General features: G+C 41.6%; 1 protein-coding gene across 7 annotated transcripts in view; it reads right to left on the bottom strand.

Annotated features, from left to right (window-relative positions):
- Window positions 1-16581, bottom strand: part of LOC119034099 (SH3 and PX domain-containing protein 2A-like) — a 60609-nt gene that overhangs the window by 41141 nt on the left and 2887 nt on the right. For 5 of the 7 annotated variants that reach the window (XM_037124823.1, XM_037124821.1, XM_037124822.1 and 2 more), the window contains exons 3-7: window positions 16138-16542; window positions 10916-10996; window positions 4609-4684; window positions 3041-3117; window positions 2126-2217 (exon numbers count right to left, since the gene is read on the bottom strand). In XM_037124823.1, the coding sequence (XP_036980718.1) occupies window positions 2126-2217; window positions 3041-3117; window positions 4609-4684; window positions 10916-10996; window positions 16138-16209 (398 nt within the window). In that variant the 5' untranslated portion in view covers window positions 16210-16542. The remainder of the gene's footprint in view (window positions 1-2125; window positions 2218-3040; window positions 3118-4608; window positions 4685-10915; window positions 10997-16137; window positions 16543-16581) is intronic. The other 2 variants (XM_037124825.1, XM_037124824.1) reach the window with 1 other exon arrangement.

Genomic DNA, 16581 nt, shown 5'->3' on the forward strand with positions numbered 1-16581 from the left:
CAATTTCAAATCTGCATAATAGCCAAATGTACTCTGAAGTGTCGAAAGAATGACTGATGACTAAAACTTTTTAATATATGTGATTTAATATCCGGCCACATGGCATTTATTATCATAAAGGAAATCTAACGTCTATAATTCAATCTTCCCTGCATGTACTTGATCATAAACTATCATCTGAAGTACTGACCCAAGGAAAGGAAACTATGAAAAACATGTTTTTAATATCTAAATGTTTTATAACGTCTATCTATCTTAATTTGTTTCTCCTTACTTCCATTTTTCAACTTTTACTGACATTCAGCCTTTAATCCTCCTCATCTCCTTTAAAAGAGGATGCCATTATTTAAAGTTGAAGTGAACATCACTTTTATCTGAAGGATCTGAGGCCAAAAATAATCAAAATCCATTATTAAAGTATTTTATATATGTGCAGTTCCAGCTGTTCATTTCAGACGTTCAGGTGTCTGAGAGGCATTCGTCCCCCCATTGATGTTGACTGATGTTTCTACACACAGGGATCACGAGAGAAGAACTTTCTATGTAGAGAAAAGATGAAGTTGGATATGTCTTTCTTGTAAACACTATCTCACCAAAGTTTATTCAACATAAATCTCAATAGGCCAATCAAGACATTCAATTCTGTATATCCAAACTGTTCTTATGAAAAACAACACAGAGCAAAATCACCCCAAACATCCACACAATCTCTCAGCATAAATAACCTGAGTATCAGTGTAATGTGATACTCGCTGCCTATAGCAGGGCTCCCTCTTGTGTCTGACAAGACATCACATCCATTATTTTTAAATGTGTGCAGTGACATCTGCTGTCCATTGGATGGCAGTAGCAGATGAGGGTTTAACAAACAATCACGCTTCCTGAATTCAACCAAAATGTGAGGAAATAGCTCCTAAAATATGTATAATACAGTTTCATGGTTGCTCTAGATTTATCTTCTGTAAATTATACAGTGAAACAGCACCTTGTTAAAATCAACTGTAAATGTTTAAACTACATTTTATAACATTTAATTATTATTTTACTTTTTACTATTTTACATATCTGTCCCTCATTTAATTTATCCATTAAATGATTCACTCTTTTTTTGCCTATTTATGGCTTTAATATGAGAGAAATGACAGGAAATGGGATGACAAAAAGGGGATGACATACAGCTACGTTAGTTTCGAACCTTGCCCTCATTTTTAAGTTACTCTTTTAATGTTTTCAATCAAAATCACATCTTACATACTGTGCCTCTAATATCGACAATAAATGCTCCTTCTAGCTGTGATCTTGTGAATGTATGAAAACAGAACAGAATAACATCCTGAAAGACTTTTTTAAAAGGTCCTGATTTCCTTGTAGTGAACTCAGCACTTGGGTGGCTTTTAGACAATCTCAACCTCTCAATTTAAGCTGCACTCAGCCGTCTCGGAGACTGGAGGAGGACCTCACTTTGAAGTAGGATTAACATGTATGGGCGGCGGGGTTAGAGGTGGAGGATCTGGCGGTCGAGTAGAGACCCTTCAAGAGGTTTCTCAACCAGACTCTTCTCCTTGTTGAGATGCACTCAAACAACATCTGATGAGTTTAAATTTATATCTTAGCTGGAAGAAAATAGTCTCAGACAACAGAACGTAAATCCAAAGGACAGAACAAGATTTCAAACAATAAGTAATCCAGCGGACAGTCTGTAATCACTCCCACTCTGACTTTGAACTGAGTAAGACAAATGAGTAGACTGAGAGCTTTATCGGCCCCCAGACTTGAACTCAGACGCACCCTCATGACACTGCTGATCCTTACAGATTCGTTTTGGGATCAGGTGTCACCTCCCAGAAATCATTATTAATAAAACACAGTGCCTCTCAAACAGCATCCATCAATCAACCCTGAGACACAGCAAAGCCTCCGGATCAAGATGGGTCAGAGCGGGTGAAAGGCATTCGTCCCAGCTGTTGAACCACACACACACACACACACACACACACGCGCGCGCGCACACACACACACTGTCTTTCTAGAGGGGTGTGTTTGGTATCTAACAGTTCATATAAAAGAGATGATGCTAATGCTCACTGATGGCTTGTGATTTAAGTACACAGTGATGGTTACTCACTCCGTGGGAGGGTTGAGGTCCTCTAACTTGGTCTCAAAGAATGCAAGGACCTCATCGCTTTGGGAAATGTGTGATGGGAGCTTCATCAGAGCCTGCAGGGAAGAAGGGAGGGATGAAGCTACTAGATGCAACAACAGCACATATTTAAAAGGTTGCATGTATTTTTAAAAGGGCTGTGTTTGAATGGCAGTGAGTAACCGGTTTACAAGTCTTAGTCATTGTAGAGTCAGTCAGATGGGAAGAGCAGGCGGAGATGTGGAGGGTGTGGAGGGGAAGGAAGAAGGCTCTGAGCCCAGAGGGTTAAAACAAAGGAAAACACAGAGTCGCTGTAGTAAAACAATCGCCCATTTCAGCTAGATATTCAAAATAAGACTGCACTAGAATCAGAAAAGACATCCTTATGGGAACATATTAAAAAGAGATCTAGTTCTGTTGTCTTTAAGCTTCTTGCCTTCACTGCAAATCTTATTTAGTTCTTTTAAATGAAAACTGCTGCCACACTTGGCAACGCACCTGCCCCACATTCCCTCCGCTGACCTACTGAACATAAGAGGGTCAGTTAGCCATCTGCACTCATGAGTGTGCTGATTCATTCTTGTTCTTTAGATTCTGTTCTACCCCTGTGTGCCCCCGTTTCCCTTGTTTCCTTTATAGGCTGCCTATTTACATTGGTGACAGGAAATGACCATTGCAGATAGAGCAGTTGCTTTCCTGTTGAGGCTGGTGGGGGGAGATAAATGTTGGGGCCTGCCTTGGAAATACTGTTTCAGATGGTCGAGGAGTAGAGTGTTGACACAGATGAAGTGCTCTTCAAAGCCACATATAAACTAGAAAATGAGTAGTCAGCATTTACTGTCCTAGTAGACGACATGTTCTGCGTTAACAGTAGACAAACTGATACAGCCTTTGTCTTACTTTGCAGTAATTATCCAGGTGCTTCAGCCTCCTGACGGCTACGTCTCTTATGTGACTTCTGCGAAACAAGACTTTACCTGTGGAAAAACACAGGACTGTCCGTTATACACACATCCCCAAAAAACATTCAAAATACAACTTAACATTTCAGATAAATTAACATACTTAGTAAAAGGCAAATCCCTCCCTCCTTACTGACTGTATAACAAAGATGGATGACATGACAGCTCCTCAAAAGAGAAGCCAAAACATCTCAGGGACAAAGGCCAAAACTAAAAGCACAAAGAACATGTACAAGATGGTTTCTGTCATTTAAAGGGGCTCTGTGCAACCTCTGTGTTGTGTTGGAGGCCGGTTGTTAGTTTAAGTAAATTGCTGCAAATGGTTACACAGACCACAGATCCTAACACACTGATGTCATGGTTGACAACTAAGCCCGGCTCGGGCGGGAATTCGATAGCAAGGCTCCACCACCTGATCACTGCTGAAGTGAGCAGACTCTGGCTCCAAAGGACATCACTAGCACAAGATGGCAGCACTTGTATCAAGGATATCTTGGCTTATTGTTTGTACAGTGGGAGGAAGTGGAGACACGTCAACCATCTTTGTATATATAATAATGACTCTGACAACAGTGATGTTGGGACTTAAATTTACTACCGTATAACTTCAGTTGACAAGTGGATTTCTGAAGTTTAGTAAATACTACCCTTCCACCCTTCCTTTGAGGTTTTTATTTATTCTTCAGTTTTTTTCTTGTTTACCTTTTTGCAATTGTTCTCCTTTAGTATGTCTATGTATTTACATGGAAATGTCAATGTATTCATTTCTTCTATTGAAATCCTGGATGCATTTCTAATGGGATAGAATAATATTAAAAAAGCATTTAGTACATCTACTTGGGACAGTAATTCAGATGATGCCAATGTGAAGTCCAGCTGTACAAAGTAAGTGTGTTTTCCTTCCTATGACATACTGAAATAAAGTGTTCTGCATTGAGTACAAGTTTAAGATCTTTTATCAAAAAAAGGCTTCAGAAACACAAAATAACTCAAAAGGGCGCTTATCCATAAAGTAATGAGAGCAGCTGTGAAAAGTTGCTCTTCCCCACTTTCTATTCTCACTTACACTAACGCGTAAGAGATTGCCTGCTCATCATCACGAAAAGCCCATAAACAGTGAAATTGTGCATGTTGTTTTTTGTTTGTTAGGGAATACAGTTCACCCCATGTTGGGCTTCCAGAGAGATCAAAACAGCAAAGGTCAGACTTGAGCAGTATGGCTTGTCAAACAAAGGATCTCTTGACTGCTCTCCTCTGCTCTGGCCCACAATGAGTTTATCAGATTAGACAAATCCCTCCCTGCTAACCTCCCAGTGCTATTGCTGACCTCAAATAGATTTGGCCTGGGTGGAGTATGGCAGTTAATAAAACAATGAAATGTGGTGGGCAATGCTATGGAGTCTGTAGGAGTACTAACAAACATCTGTTGTTCATGAAAATGTCTGAAAGACTTTTTTGTGCTATCTTGATTCATATCAGAGTGGTGCTGTGCATGGTGTTTATCACCTGGCAAAAAAGGAATAATCCTCTTTTTGGGGTCTTTCTGTCCTCCTTCAATAGGAAATTTGTCGAGGATTCGCATCTGCAGATGTGAGAAGGAAAGCAAACACATGAGTTGTACAGAGAAAAATCAAAAACATGCCTATACGGTCGCCACATAAAAGACAAACACCAATATAGTTGACAGAAATCATTAACTCGTAACTAAACCACATGAACGTGTCTTCTATCTACCGCAAGTTTATAAGGCAAAGTTGAAAGTGGGACAATGTGAGATGAGAGTAGAAACCAAAAAGTAGGCCGCACACTGTCCAGGAACAGTCAACCTCCTTGTTACGGTAGATGAGCTCAACACGGGCTGTAATTGCAAACCGTCTGAAACGCTACTGTGTCGTGCAACTACAAACAGTTTCACTTTGATCTCTGGGGCAGCAGACAGGGTTACATCACCCACACTTCTCTGGAAAAAAAAAAAAAAAAAATCAAAAGCCTGTTCCACTTGAGGAGCTCAAAAAGACATGAGGAGATAATTAACACTTTGATAGCAGAGGATCCATCTTTTTGAGAGATATAGTTTGCAACAGATAGAAAAAATAGATCCTGTGTTAAGTCTTTTATGATGACAGCGTAAATGTTTGTAAGTGTTTCAGCATTCGTCTGCTCAGATATACATGAATGTGTGCATCTGTCCCGTGTGTACAAGGAACATGGGCTGTGTTGTGAATGATGTGGAAGTATGTTTTGTAGAGTGCTGAAAAATACATGTCACAAATGTGTTAAGTGTGCGTCAGTATCACAAACAAGAGTTTCTAGTTTCTTCTGACGCACCACAGACGCACATTAGAGCATCCTACAGAAACAGCGAGCTGGAAATCCACATGTTGCCCCGCCTTAATTCGTTCTGCCTTGCCTTGTTCCAGATGTTCTTTGTGAAACAGCAAAGACTGTTAGCGCAAAGCTGAAGCACACTCAATTGGGCGGAGGAGTAGTCTTGGTCCAGACTAAGCCAAAAACAACCAGGTGGACAAACAGAATCAGGCTCGGAGAGTATAGCTGGACCCACTGTGTCCGGGCCTGCAGGAGTTGTTTGTGGGACTTCTCCAGTGAGAGGTGGTTTCGTGTCTCCAGTTGTGGTTTGTTCTTTTCTCCACTCATCTGACGACTTTGCTGAATCTCTGAATTTCTCTCAGGGCATGGCATTTCCCCACTCCTCTAAAATACAGACAGCTTACAAGAAATGGCTTCTTTTGAAGAGGACAACTGTCATTATTGTGGTTTAAGGGCAGAGCAAAAGGGCTGAGTATGAAGACCAGCCCTGGTTAACCACACCTGCACTTAAACACGCACAACACAAGAGTTTTTCGGCTCCTAAAACTGAAAAGGCAGGGCATTAAATATATATACAAACCAGACTGTTTTTCTTTAGAATACTATGGCAATAATAGCATTTTATGGTGAGGGCTGTAATTTCCAAAAATCCCAGTTTGCGAAAGAGTGCTTTTGGCAACTGTATTGTTTATGTGACACACTGAGCTGCACACTCATCATGTTATCAGCCTCCCAGCTGGACCGAGACGTATACTCCCTGTAAGATGGTAGTGCTCACTCAACACCTTCTGAAACCACCTCGGCTGACAGAGAGGCTCCTCATCCAGAAGCAATGATGACCTCACCCTCCCGGGACCCGCCTGGATACACTCAGGACAGGTGTGAAAGCAGTTTCTACGGCAACAGAGGAGCAACTTGGAACCAAAGTCTGAGGGAAAACATTTCCCACATTTCATAAACCTTTAATTTAGAGGCTTCAGGGACCTAAAATGCTGTTTTTACTCTACTTAGTGTGACTGCTGGAGGCTTTTACAACATGTATTCATCATCTACATACAAATTCATTTAAGACAGATGTGATTTTAACACCCACGCTTCCACATTCTTCAACATGGAAACTTAATTCAAATATCAGAACATTCAGCTAGGTTCAATTAGGACATTACCTTTCTTTCTTATTTTGCTTAGCATAGCATCATTCTCCCTCAGCTACTTCTAAATACAAAGTGAAGCCAGCTATGCAATTTAGCGTCCAGCCATTAGCGATGAAATGCAGTTTAGCTCCCTACTTGTGCATTTTTCCTACTATTCATACTATTTTTAACTTGTATCTACAAAATCATACTTTTAGCTATAAAATTGATTAAAACCATATGATGTTCTACCTCTATGGTGCATGAGTTTTATTGAACTTTTAAATGCTATTCATGACAATAAAACTCTTTCCTACTCGTCCAGCTCCTCATACTCCTTAAATTGCTTGTTCAAACAAAATAAAAAGCCAGCAGTGCAGTTTAAAATCAGCTTTTCAACAAACTAAAACTATTCCACGCAGTCTCAAGATTAGTACCAGTTGACCAACCAGCGAAATAAAACCAGCCTGATTCCACATCTTTCATACATTTTTGGCATGGCACAACTTTTTAAGTCTGTTTAGCTTCCAACATCCACTAAATTTCGCATCCTAATTATTCCATACTCGATCAATTAAATCTTGAATTCCTTCTTCATAAGCCATGCAGTTAAGCTCAGCTTTTCAGCAAACCTAAAAATGGTGGCTCAAGATTAACACCAATTACCAGCCAAATGTTGTAAACATGCAAGTGACTGGTAGATTTGCATCACAAACAAGACAAAAAACAGTGGTGATCTTTTGCTTGGCTACAGATTTTTCAGAAAAATTCCCCAGCCACGAGTCCAGTGGTTCATTTTACAGTATGACTACTCTAATTTAATTCCTTTTGGGTATTGCCAAACTTTTTAAGCTTGCAATGCAGTTTAGCTTCAGCAGTCACAACACAATTCTTCAAAAATTGCCTTCTCCACATCTGTCCAAACCTCTGCATGGGATAGTTCTGTAAATTAAGCTGCAGAGTTAGCCAAGAATGTTCTCACTGGGAAAAAGTACATGTCCATGCAGCAACAGGTGCTATGATGTAATGACATTCCCTAGTGTATTTTTACACATTCGATAATCAGTGTTGTGAATAAATGCACGGGGATGAAAGGACAATAAACACTCAGTTATGATGCATATCCCTATTTTTATATCATGACATTGTAGACATGAATTATGGGAGACCAAAGGAGAGAGACCAAACAGCTTCTGTGCACTGTAATGATAATCATCTGAAGCATTTAAACTTAATTGCACTCGCAGGAGTGCAGAGGGGAGGAACAGACAAAGAGACACTGCACTGAGCAGCAGACAAAGACACTGCTCAGAGGAATCTTAGACAGGGGGAGTTTGGAGGAATGTTTGAGTGGGAAAACAATCTGATCCCATCTCTTGGTTGTGTTTTGACATCTGCTTGACAGTTGTTTACTGCAGAGAGATTATGATGCAGCAGCCCTCTTGGTCATGAAGTGTTTCGAACTTACTTGGAATCACAACGAAAGGCTGCACTGTCATCATAAACAGAAACAAGTAATGGAAACGTTTAATGTCTCCTGTGGTACTAAGAATAATTTATCTACAGTATATATACTGTATATAACCCATGGGCTCAATTGTTTTTATCAATGTATTTATATCAAAGTGGTATAAAGCCTTTTGTGGGAGAAGTCCAATGAATTGCCTCGAGTGATGTCATTTGACAATCAGACCTCTGTAGCCTCCTCTTTCTTTGAGGCTAGTGGCTTTAGGCTGTACCTGCAATGAGCACAACACACCAAAATGTCCAACCTAACTTGCGTTGTTGGTAATGTTGGCATCAGGTTTTGAGAAGAATGAAGAAATATGGGTTAGGGTTACCTCTCTGGTCCTGCTGCATCAACTATTCTCAGTCGTTAGATTCACTCATATGCCTGCAAAGTAGCCAAGTTCTGAAAACAGATTTTTTAGAAAAATAACCTTCTTAAAGTTCTTTCTCATGTCGGGAATGTAGGCCAGACAAATTATCATCCTGACAGAGTAGAGCTGACCCTGGTCCAATTGCCCAAGCCAGAAATACTGACGACTAAGGGATTCTGGGGACATTCGGACTTCCAAAAGGAAACCAGGCCAGCTTGCACACTCCACAATCCCCTTGTGGAATGTCGTGACCCGTTTGCTCTGTGGTCGAAGGGTGTGGAGAACACACTCGCTGCTCTCTCACGGTAAACTCTGTTTGACACACTGACCAATACTGCCCGCGTCAAACATATGTGGTTTGAAGACATTTGAGTGAGCAGCATGAAAACAAAAGTCTTTAAGAAATAAATGTGCTTAACTTAAAAAGAGCACTCTTCAGTTCAGGTCAGCAGAAAAGAAGAAATCAGATAAAAAAGGAGATGAGATCCTGATAATTTATGATAATTGCTTCCCAGAGGACCAGTTATGAGTTATGTTTAGTGCACTAGAGAGGTTTGAAACATTAGCACTGAGTGCACTTTTGGACGTCCATTTGGCAATGAAAATGGATACTTCACCCTTTAAAGACAAACAGCAAAGCTGCCTGTTGTGGCAAGTGGTTTTATATGACCAGCCACACACTGCCGACTGATGCTGAACGTAAAATGAATGATCGGCCACTGTTTAAAAGGCGTTACTTGTTCTGTGACCTTACTTGGCTTTTCTGAATTATGAATTAATGCTTATCAGATGAGATCATGGCCACATTAGTCAAGGGCCAAGGGTGTCAAATGCATTTTTTTCCCTGTCAGCTTCTAGGGAACATAAAACACGCAATTGTGCTGCAAAGACAGAGAACTGTGCAGAGACGGGAAAAGATTGTAGGCGTCCGCTGGCAGACTCACAAACAAAAGCTCAGTTTCTGCCAATTATTTTAATGCAGGCATTACAAAAGTGACTGTCATTGCTCATCATCATTGTTGATAACAAGACATACAGCCGTTAAATTGCTGTTTTATCTAAACTTCACAGGGAAAGCATTTTCCTTTCAGTCTTACAATCCAAGGCTCTAAACTGTTCATTACCCCAACCCCAAACCTCCGACCCTTTCCTCAGCACAACTTCCTCCTCATTTTTATCTAAAGCATTCAGGGATTGCTCCTCAAATTACCTAAACTACATTCTATTTCTGTGGAGCTTAGTGAAAGCCTCACTGGCTAAACCAATTTCCAGAAAAGCATCTTTTCACTACTCTTGCCCAGTAGGGAGAAGATGCCTTAGTGTTTTTTTTTTTTTACACCTGCTCAATCCAGTACTATAATAATCATATTCCGCAACTGAAAGTGCGTTTCCCTCATCTTTCACCTATATGACTGTGTCAATATAAGGACCACTAAAACACTCCATCCCCACCCATTCTGTATGGACAGCTGCAGACTGTTGTTCTTCACGGATTAACGTGGCCAGACAAACACGCCCAGGCAGCAGGGATCTATGGACAAGACTAATGTTTACAGAGACAGGAGAGAAGCTCTGTTTCCATCAAACAGACCAGTGCAGAATTTTCCTGGCTATTAGCAAGAGACCAGAGAACAAAGGGTTTCCTCTGCTGCCTTCAACACAGCCAGCCCACCAAAACCACAGTGCTGTAGAGTGCAGTCTGCCAGAGAGGGTTATCGGAGATGAGCCAGAGACAGCTCCTACAAGCAAAATGTTTGATAAGGTATGCACTCATTTAGGTTTAAACCGCCAACAGTGTTGCTACAGCTACTTAGATGTGTCAAATAAAAAATGTAAACTTGGATCACGCAGAAATTTCACCAGAGGCCACTGGATCCCCCCAAAAAGTCCTGAGGCTTAAGTTTGCCCCATGTTTTATTCTACACACTGACTGAGGTCATGTTTTCTTCCTGCATCTGCTGACTGGATTTCCCCTGTTTCCCTTTTTGCAAGCAGGCTCCAGTAGTCTTAAATGAGACCTTTCACAAAGCAGAGCGCCTTCCAGCAGCTGAACAGAAAGACGTGACCAAAAGGTCAAACTGACCTCACCGAGCTTGATATGCAGAAGACACGATCAGGCTTTTCGCAGCACACAATCAAATGGGGGAACACCACAGGTGAAAACATGCACCGGACAATTTTGAGACATTTTGTTTCCATAAAATGTTCTTTCAGGCTAGTGGGAAGAAAACTCATGTATACTTTGGCTCAGGTTAATGCTATCTAGCTAAAATGAATGTTGATAACACTAGCTAACGTTACCATCACTAAAGCATCATCTCCTTACAGGGAACTAATAATACAAAAAACAATTGCCTTAATGTAATTAAATAACCAGGGAAAATTCACAGTGATATCTAAGGCGTACATACTAATCTGCTCATGTATTACCTGGCTGTAGGACTATACAGTGTATCTGTTAGTATAACGTACCTGTAGGTCAAAGAATTTGCTGTATCTCCTGTAGACAACATGAGAAGTGGAGTCTGAGTAGGTGACATTGATGAGATAAACCTAGTGAGGGAAAGACAAGCACAAACACAAAGACGTCCATTAGGAACAAAGTCACTTTGTCAGAGGCGTCATGGTACCACCATCACCGCTCCAGCTTGAGCTGCCTTAATGACACAACATGCATTCCCTCCTGGCTCAACTTCAAGAGGTCGTCAAAGGTCAAATAAACTCATTAAGCTCATTTGTTTCCATCACCCATTGGAAGCTATCAGGGGTCAATGAGAGGGCCAATAGATTTCAAGTACATCATGAAATCAATTTACAATGTGCAGAGTGCAGATGACTGAATGTGACTTCAGGTTTTATGAGTTTCAATCTAAGTTTTACAAGAAGCTGCAAAGTTGCATTTCAGTGACTTGTAAAACTAACAACTTTGCATTTTACTTTTTCAATGTCCACCTGAGTCTTCGCTGTGAGAAAACAAATAATGCTCCCATTATGTCAACGGCTTCCAGTACTTCCATTTATCTGCAGGAAAAATGAAAAGGAAGAAGTGTTTACTCATACAGGATCATTTCCTTGGCAGACATCAGTCACTTACTGAACAAAACACTCGCCAGACGTTTTCCCAAAATAAATTCCCTACTTGCCTCAACAATAAAGGGCCAACAAACAACTGTTTGCATCCCGAGGTTCGGAAACAGATGGCTGCGTCCAATACATTTCCATCTAAGCACATGGCACAGAGTGTTTACAAAAGCGGCATTTACACATATGGTGGCAATCTGCAAGGACACCAGTTACTAGTTTGAAATGCAGTCTTCATCCTGCACACAGTTCATTACGGAAAGAGTGTGCAGCGAGGCAGAACGAGCTCCCCAGCAGCACGCTAATTAGATACAGACAGCTTGGTCAAACACTCTGGATATAGGCAACAGCATGGCTCAAGGTGAAGGTGTATCAGGTCAAGATGAATCCCAAACAAGCCAAGGACCATGTTTACGTTTCAACATAACATTGTTACTTCTGCGATGTAAAAGTTTAACACATTGTTGTGAGTTATCAATGTGCTCCTGACAGCAGATTCAAAACAAGTGAATGCAACACATGAATGGATAGTTATGTGTGGACTCATCTGCATTAAATTACACTGATATAGTCAGATATAGCTGAGCACATTTTTTCCCTAAATATTTAAATCTGTAATTAACAAGGGTGTTCATGCAGTAAAGCGCACAACTGAAGACCTCCCATTGGATCTCAGCTCCCCTCAATAGGATCCCCTGGCGATGTATGTAAACAAGGATTAGTTGCCATGCTGCATCTGGCTGCAGTGCCACGAGTCCCTGGAAGGAAGTCACACTTGAACAGTGTTGACAAAAGACAAAGGGTTGCTTCTTTCCTCTCGCAAACCGGATAAGCATTTTCAGTTGCTTAGCTCATAGATAATGAGATTTTATTTTTTTCCTCCCTCTTCTTCCCTCGCGGGGACTTCCCAGTCCACCCTCACCTCCGGCTTCCGTCCCAGGGGAAGGACTGTGCCCTGTGCTTAGCGGCTTCAGGGAGGCTGCCTCAGCAAGAGATGGATGATGCAATTGATCCTAACTCTCAGGTTAATTAATCTAATTGTACCTGATGGACTAATTGATTTTCGCAGTCCCGCTGAGACATGTCTCGTGGCTCATCAGATTTGATTACTTGAGTCAGTAAGACAACACCAAGACCAGACCCTGCAGTGACACAAGACTAGGAGCCTACAGCGAGGCTAACAAATCTATTAGGGCTACATCTACTCATAGTAATGCTGTGGGCCACATGCTAACATTAGAATGCTAACAATGCTGAAGTTTAACAAAGGTTTTACTCCGTCACCATGTTGGTTCAGCATGTTAACATGCTAACACTCTCTAAGTGGCGCTAAATACAGATGAGCCTGATGGGAATGTCAATAGATTTGCAGGTTTTCAGTCAGAAACAGAATAATTTTCACATGATTATGGCACCAGAAGAAATGTCAGAGGCCTACCAAAGTCACAAGCATTCAGCCTCGGACATAATGAATTTCCATGCATTATGTGCAGCCGTCCATCCTATAAAAAATGCTTCAGTCTGGACCAAAGTGGTGGACTAACATCCATGGTCCAGACTAACATTCATGGTCCAGACTAACATCTATGGTCCAGACTAACATCCGTGGTCCAGACTAACATCTATGGTCCAGACTAACATCCATGGTCCAGACTGTAATATCTCAACAACTGCTAGATGGATTGCCATGAGATTGATCCACACTTTCCCGTCCTCCTTAGTGTGACTTGTATGAACTTTAGTGATCCACTGATTCTTGTTCTAGCACCGGCAGCAGTGACTTTGACTTCTACATGTCAACATACACTATATTACCAAAAGTATTCGCTCACCCATTCAAATGATCAGAATCAGGTGTTCTAATCACTTGGCCTGGCCCCAGGTGTATAAATTCAAGCACTCAGGCATGCAGACTGTGAAACAAGACATTTGTGAAAGAATGGGCCGCTCTCAGGAGCTCAGTGAATTCCAGCGTGGAACTGTCATAGGATGCCACTTGTGCAACAAATCCAGTCGTGAAATTTCCTCGCTCCTAAATATTCCACAGTCAACTGTCAGCTCTATTATAACAAAATGGAAGCGTTTGGGAACAACAGCAACTCAGCCACGAAGTGGTAGGCCACGTAAAGTGACGGAGAGGGGTCAGCGGATGCTGAAGCGCATAGTGCAAAGAGGTCGCCGACTTTCTGCACAGTCAATTGCTAGAGAGCTACAAACTTCATGTGACCTTCAGATTAGCCCAAGTACAGTACGCAGAGAGCTTCATGGAATGGGTTTCCATGGCCGAGCAGCTGCAGCCAAGCCACACATCACCAAGTGCAATGCAAGGCGTCGGATGCAATGGTGTAAAGCACGCCGTCACTGGCCTCTAGAGCAGTGGAGACGCGTTCTCTGGAGTGAAGAATCACGCTTTTCCATCTGGCAATCTGATGGACGAGTCTGGGTTTGGAGGTTGCCAGGAGAACGGTACATTTCAGATTGCATTGTGCCAACTGTGAAATTTGGTGGAGGAGGAATTATGGTATGGGGTTGTTTTTCAGGAGCTGGGCTTGGCCCCTTAGTTCCAGTGAAAGGAACATTGAATGCTTCAGGATACCAAAACATTTTGGACAATTCCATGCTCCCAACCTTGTGGGAACAGTTTGGAGCGGGCCCCTTCCTCTTCCAACATGACTGTGCACCAGTGCACAAAGCAAGGTCCATAAAGACGTGGATGACAGAGTCTGGTGTGGATGAACTTGACTGGCCTGCACAGAGTCCTGACCTGAACCCGATAGAACACCTTTGGGATGAATTAGAGCGGAGACTGAGAGCCAGGCCTTCTCGACCAACATCAGTGTGTGACCTCACCAATGCGCTTTTGGAAGAATGGTCAAAAATTCCTATAAACACTCTCCTCAACCTTGTGGACAGTCTTCCCAGAAGAGTTGAAGCTGTAATAGCTGCAAAAGGTGGACCGACATCATATTGAATTCTATGAGTTAGGAATGGGATGGCACTTCAGTTCATAGAATGAGTAAAGGCAGGTGAGCGAATACTTTTGGTAATATAGTGTATGTTTCTTTTCTAGCTAATTCCACCTGTTTATTGCCCATCACCAGAAACTGCCTGAATCAAGTGGTTTGTTGGCATACTGTCTCAGCTGAGGAGAGTGATTTGCTACATTCAGGGAGCAATGTGGGCGTGCTGTAACTACTCCATCTGTACAGACTATCAAACTACTGGAAACTGATTTATGTTCATTGCACAAAATCTCATTAAGTCTAACTCGAATTACTGCATGCTAGTGTTTTTTGCTGTGTACATATCTGCTCTGTGAATCACGTCTCCTGTGTCCTTGGAGAGATAAACGGTAGAAATGTATTATTTATATTTTGTGATGACTCCCCCATCACTCACAGGGGTAAAGTGCTCTGCTAATGTTAGTTTCCAGGCCATATTTGCCAATTAGCTCTGCTGGTCAGCTGCAGTACATTACATACACATTACAGCTTAGTTTTACTTTAACACTTATGTTCGTATTTGTGCTTTTAATATTTGGTTTTCTACATAATTCTTTGTACTGCATGAATGTTTGTGTACTGCTGCTATGATATGATAATTTATCCAGAGATGAATAAAGTATCTATCTAGGACTGGTCAATATATCAAGGTTTTATCATTATCATGATTTTAATAACACAAATCTTATTAGGTAAACATGCCCCACTGTGTGCTGAAAGTCAGTCAATTAAGGCAATTGGGGATGATAGCACCATTTTGCATATTAACAATACACTAGGTGTTTGCTTCTGGCTGTTGGTCCACCATTAAGCTTCAGTGTTGGCCCTCCAGGGACAAAAGTTTGGTACCCCTGCTAGACGCTAATGTCAGATTGCTAAAATGCTACTGTTAAGCAGGTAAAATGTTGAGTTTATTAGCACATTCACCATCCTACATTAACATGTTTACATTAGCTACTTAGTAAAAAAGCAAAATAATAAAGCTAATCCAGATTAGTTTTGCAAGCACTGGCTGTGAAACTAACATAAACCAAAATATATTGACCTGTGTGTAGATGTATTCACATGACCACAACACTAGAAACTATAGCTGTTTAAAAAAAGTACAATAACAGAGGTGGGAGAACAAATTTAAACTCAGAAATATATATCTTTCCCATAAGTGAACCGTCCTCCGAGGAAAATAAGGTCCCCATAACATTATTTAAAATTAAAAGGTGGCAGGGTCCGCCACATTTACACAAAGTAAAACAGTGTGAAAGTGTTTTCCTGTATGGTCAGTTTGTTTATTCAAGCAGTCAATTAAGATCCAGCCGGAAAACCACATAGTGCACCTTTAATGGCGCAAACCGTGGATGAAAAGTCAAAACATAACCACAGTCAGGTGAAATGTCGCCCATCCATCCACATTTCACCACCTCATGGTGGCAAAAAAGGAAAATACAGAGGATCCATCCTCTAACACCACTGTCTGTACAAAACTGCAAGGCAGACAAATCCACAGAGCCGCGAGCAAGGCTCAGCTTTAAAACCACATAATACATCGCGGAGCCAACATTTGTGAAGTTAACTGCTGATAGCAGAAAGACAAAAACAAGAAGACAAACTTACATAATGTTTGGAGGGATTCCGTCTCTTCTGCACGTCCACAACATTGACGTCAAGCACCGTCCGGAGCTGCATCTTGACTTCTTGCACCAAGAAAGATCTAAACTCTACAGAAGACAATGCTCAGCCATGAAAACGACACAGAGCGCCTTGGAGAGGAGTCTGGTGGTGGGAGAAGAAAAAAACTTGTTGCGAGGTGAAGAATAAAAGTCTCTAGGCACTCTAGGCTTTGCTTGCATCCATGGACTGATGGTGTCAGGCGCTCTCGAAGTCTCTGAACTCGTTGTGAAACATGACAACGCAGTAAAAGGCTGCTGTTTAATGTGTCTTCTCCTCCCTCCAGAGGGGCTGCGGAGTCCGGACAGGAGGGCAGAGCAAATCAATGTGTACGGGGCGGTCCTGCTGCAGCTGGCCGGACACAACACGGGACACCATGAAGACGTGAAC

The sequence above is a fragment of the Acanthopagrus latus genome, chromosome 15 (assembly GCF_904848185.1).
Source record: "Acanthopagrus latus isolate v.2019 chromosome 15, fAcaLat1.1, whole genome shotgun sequence".
Lineage (NCBI taxonomy): Eukaryota > Metazoa > Chordata > Actinopteri > Spariformes > Sparidae > Acanthopagrus > Acanthopagrus latus.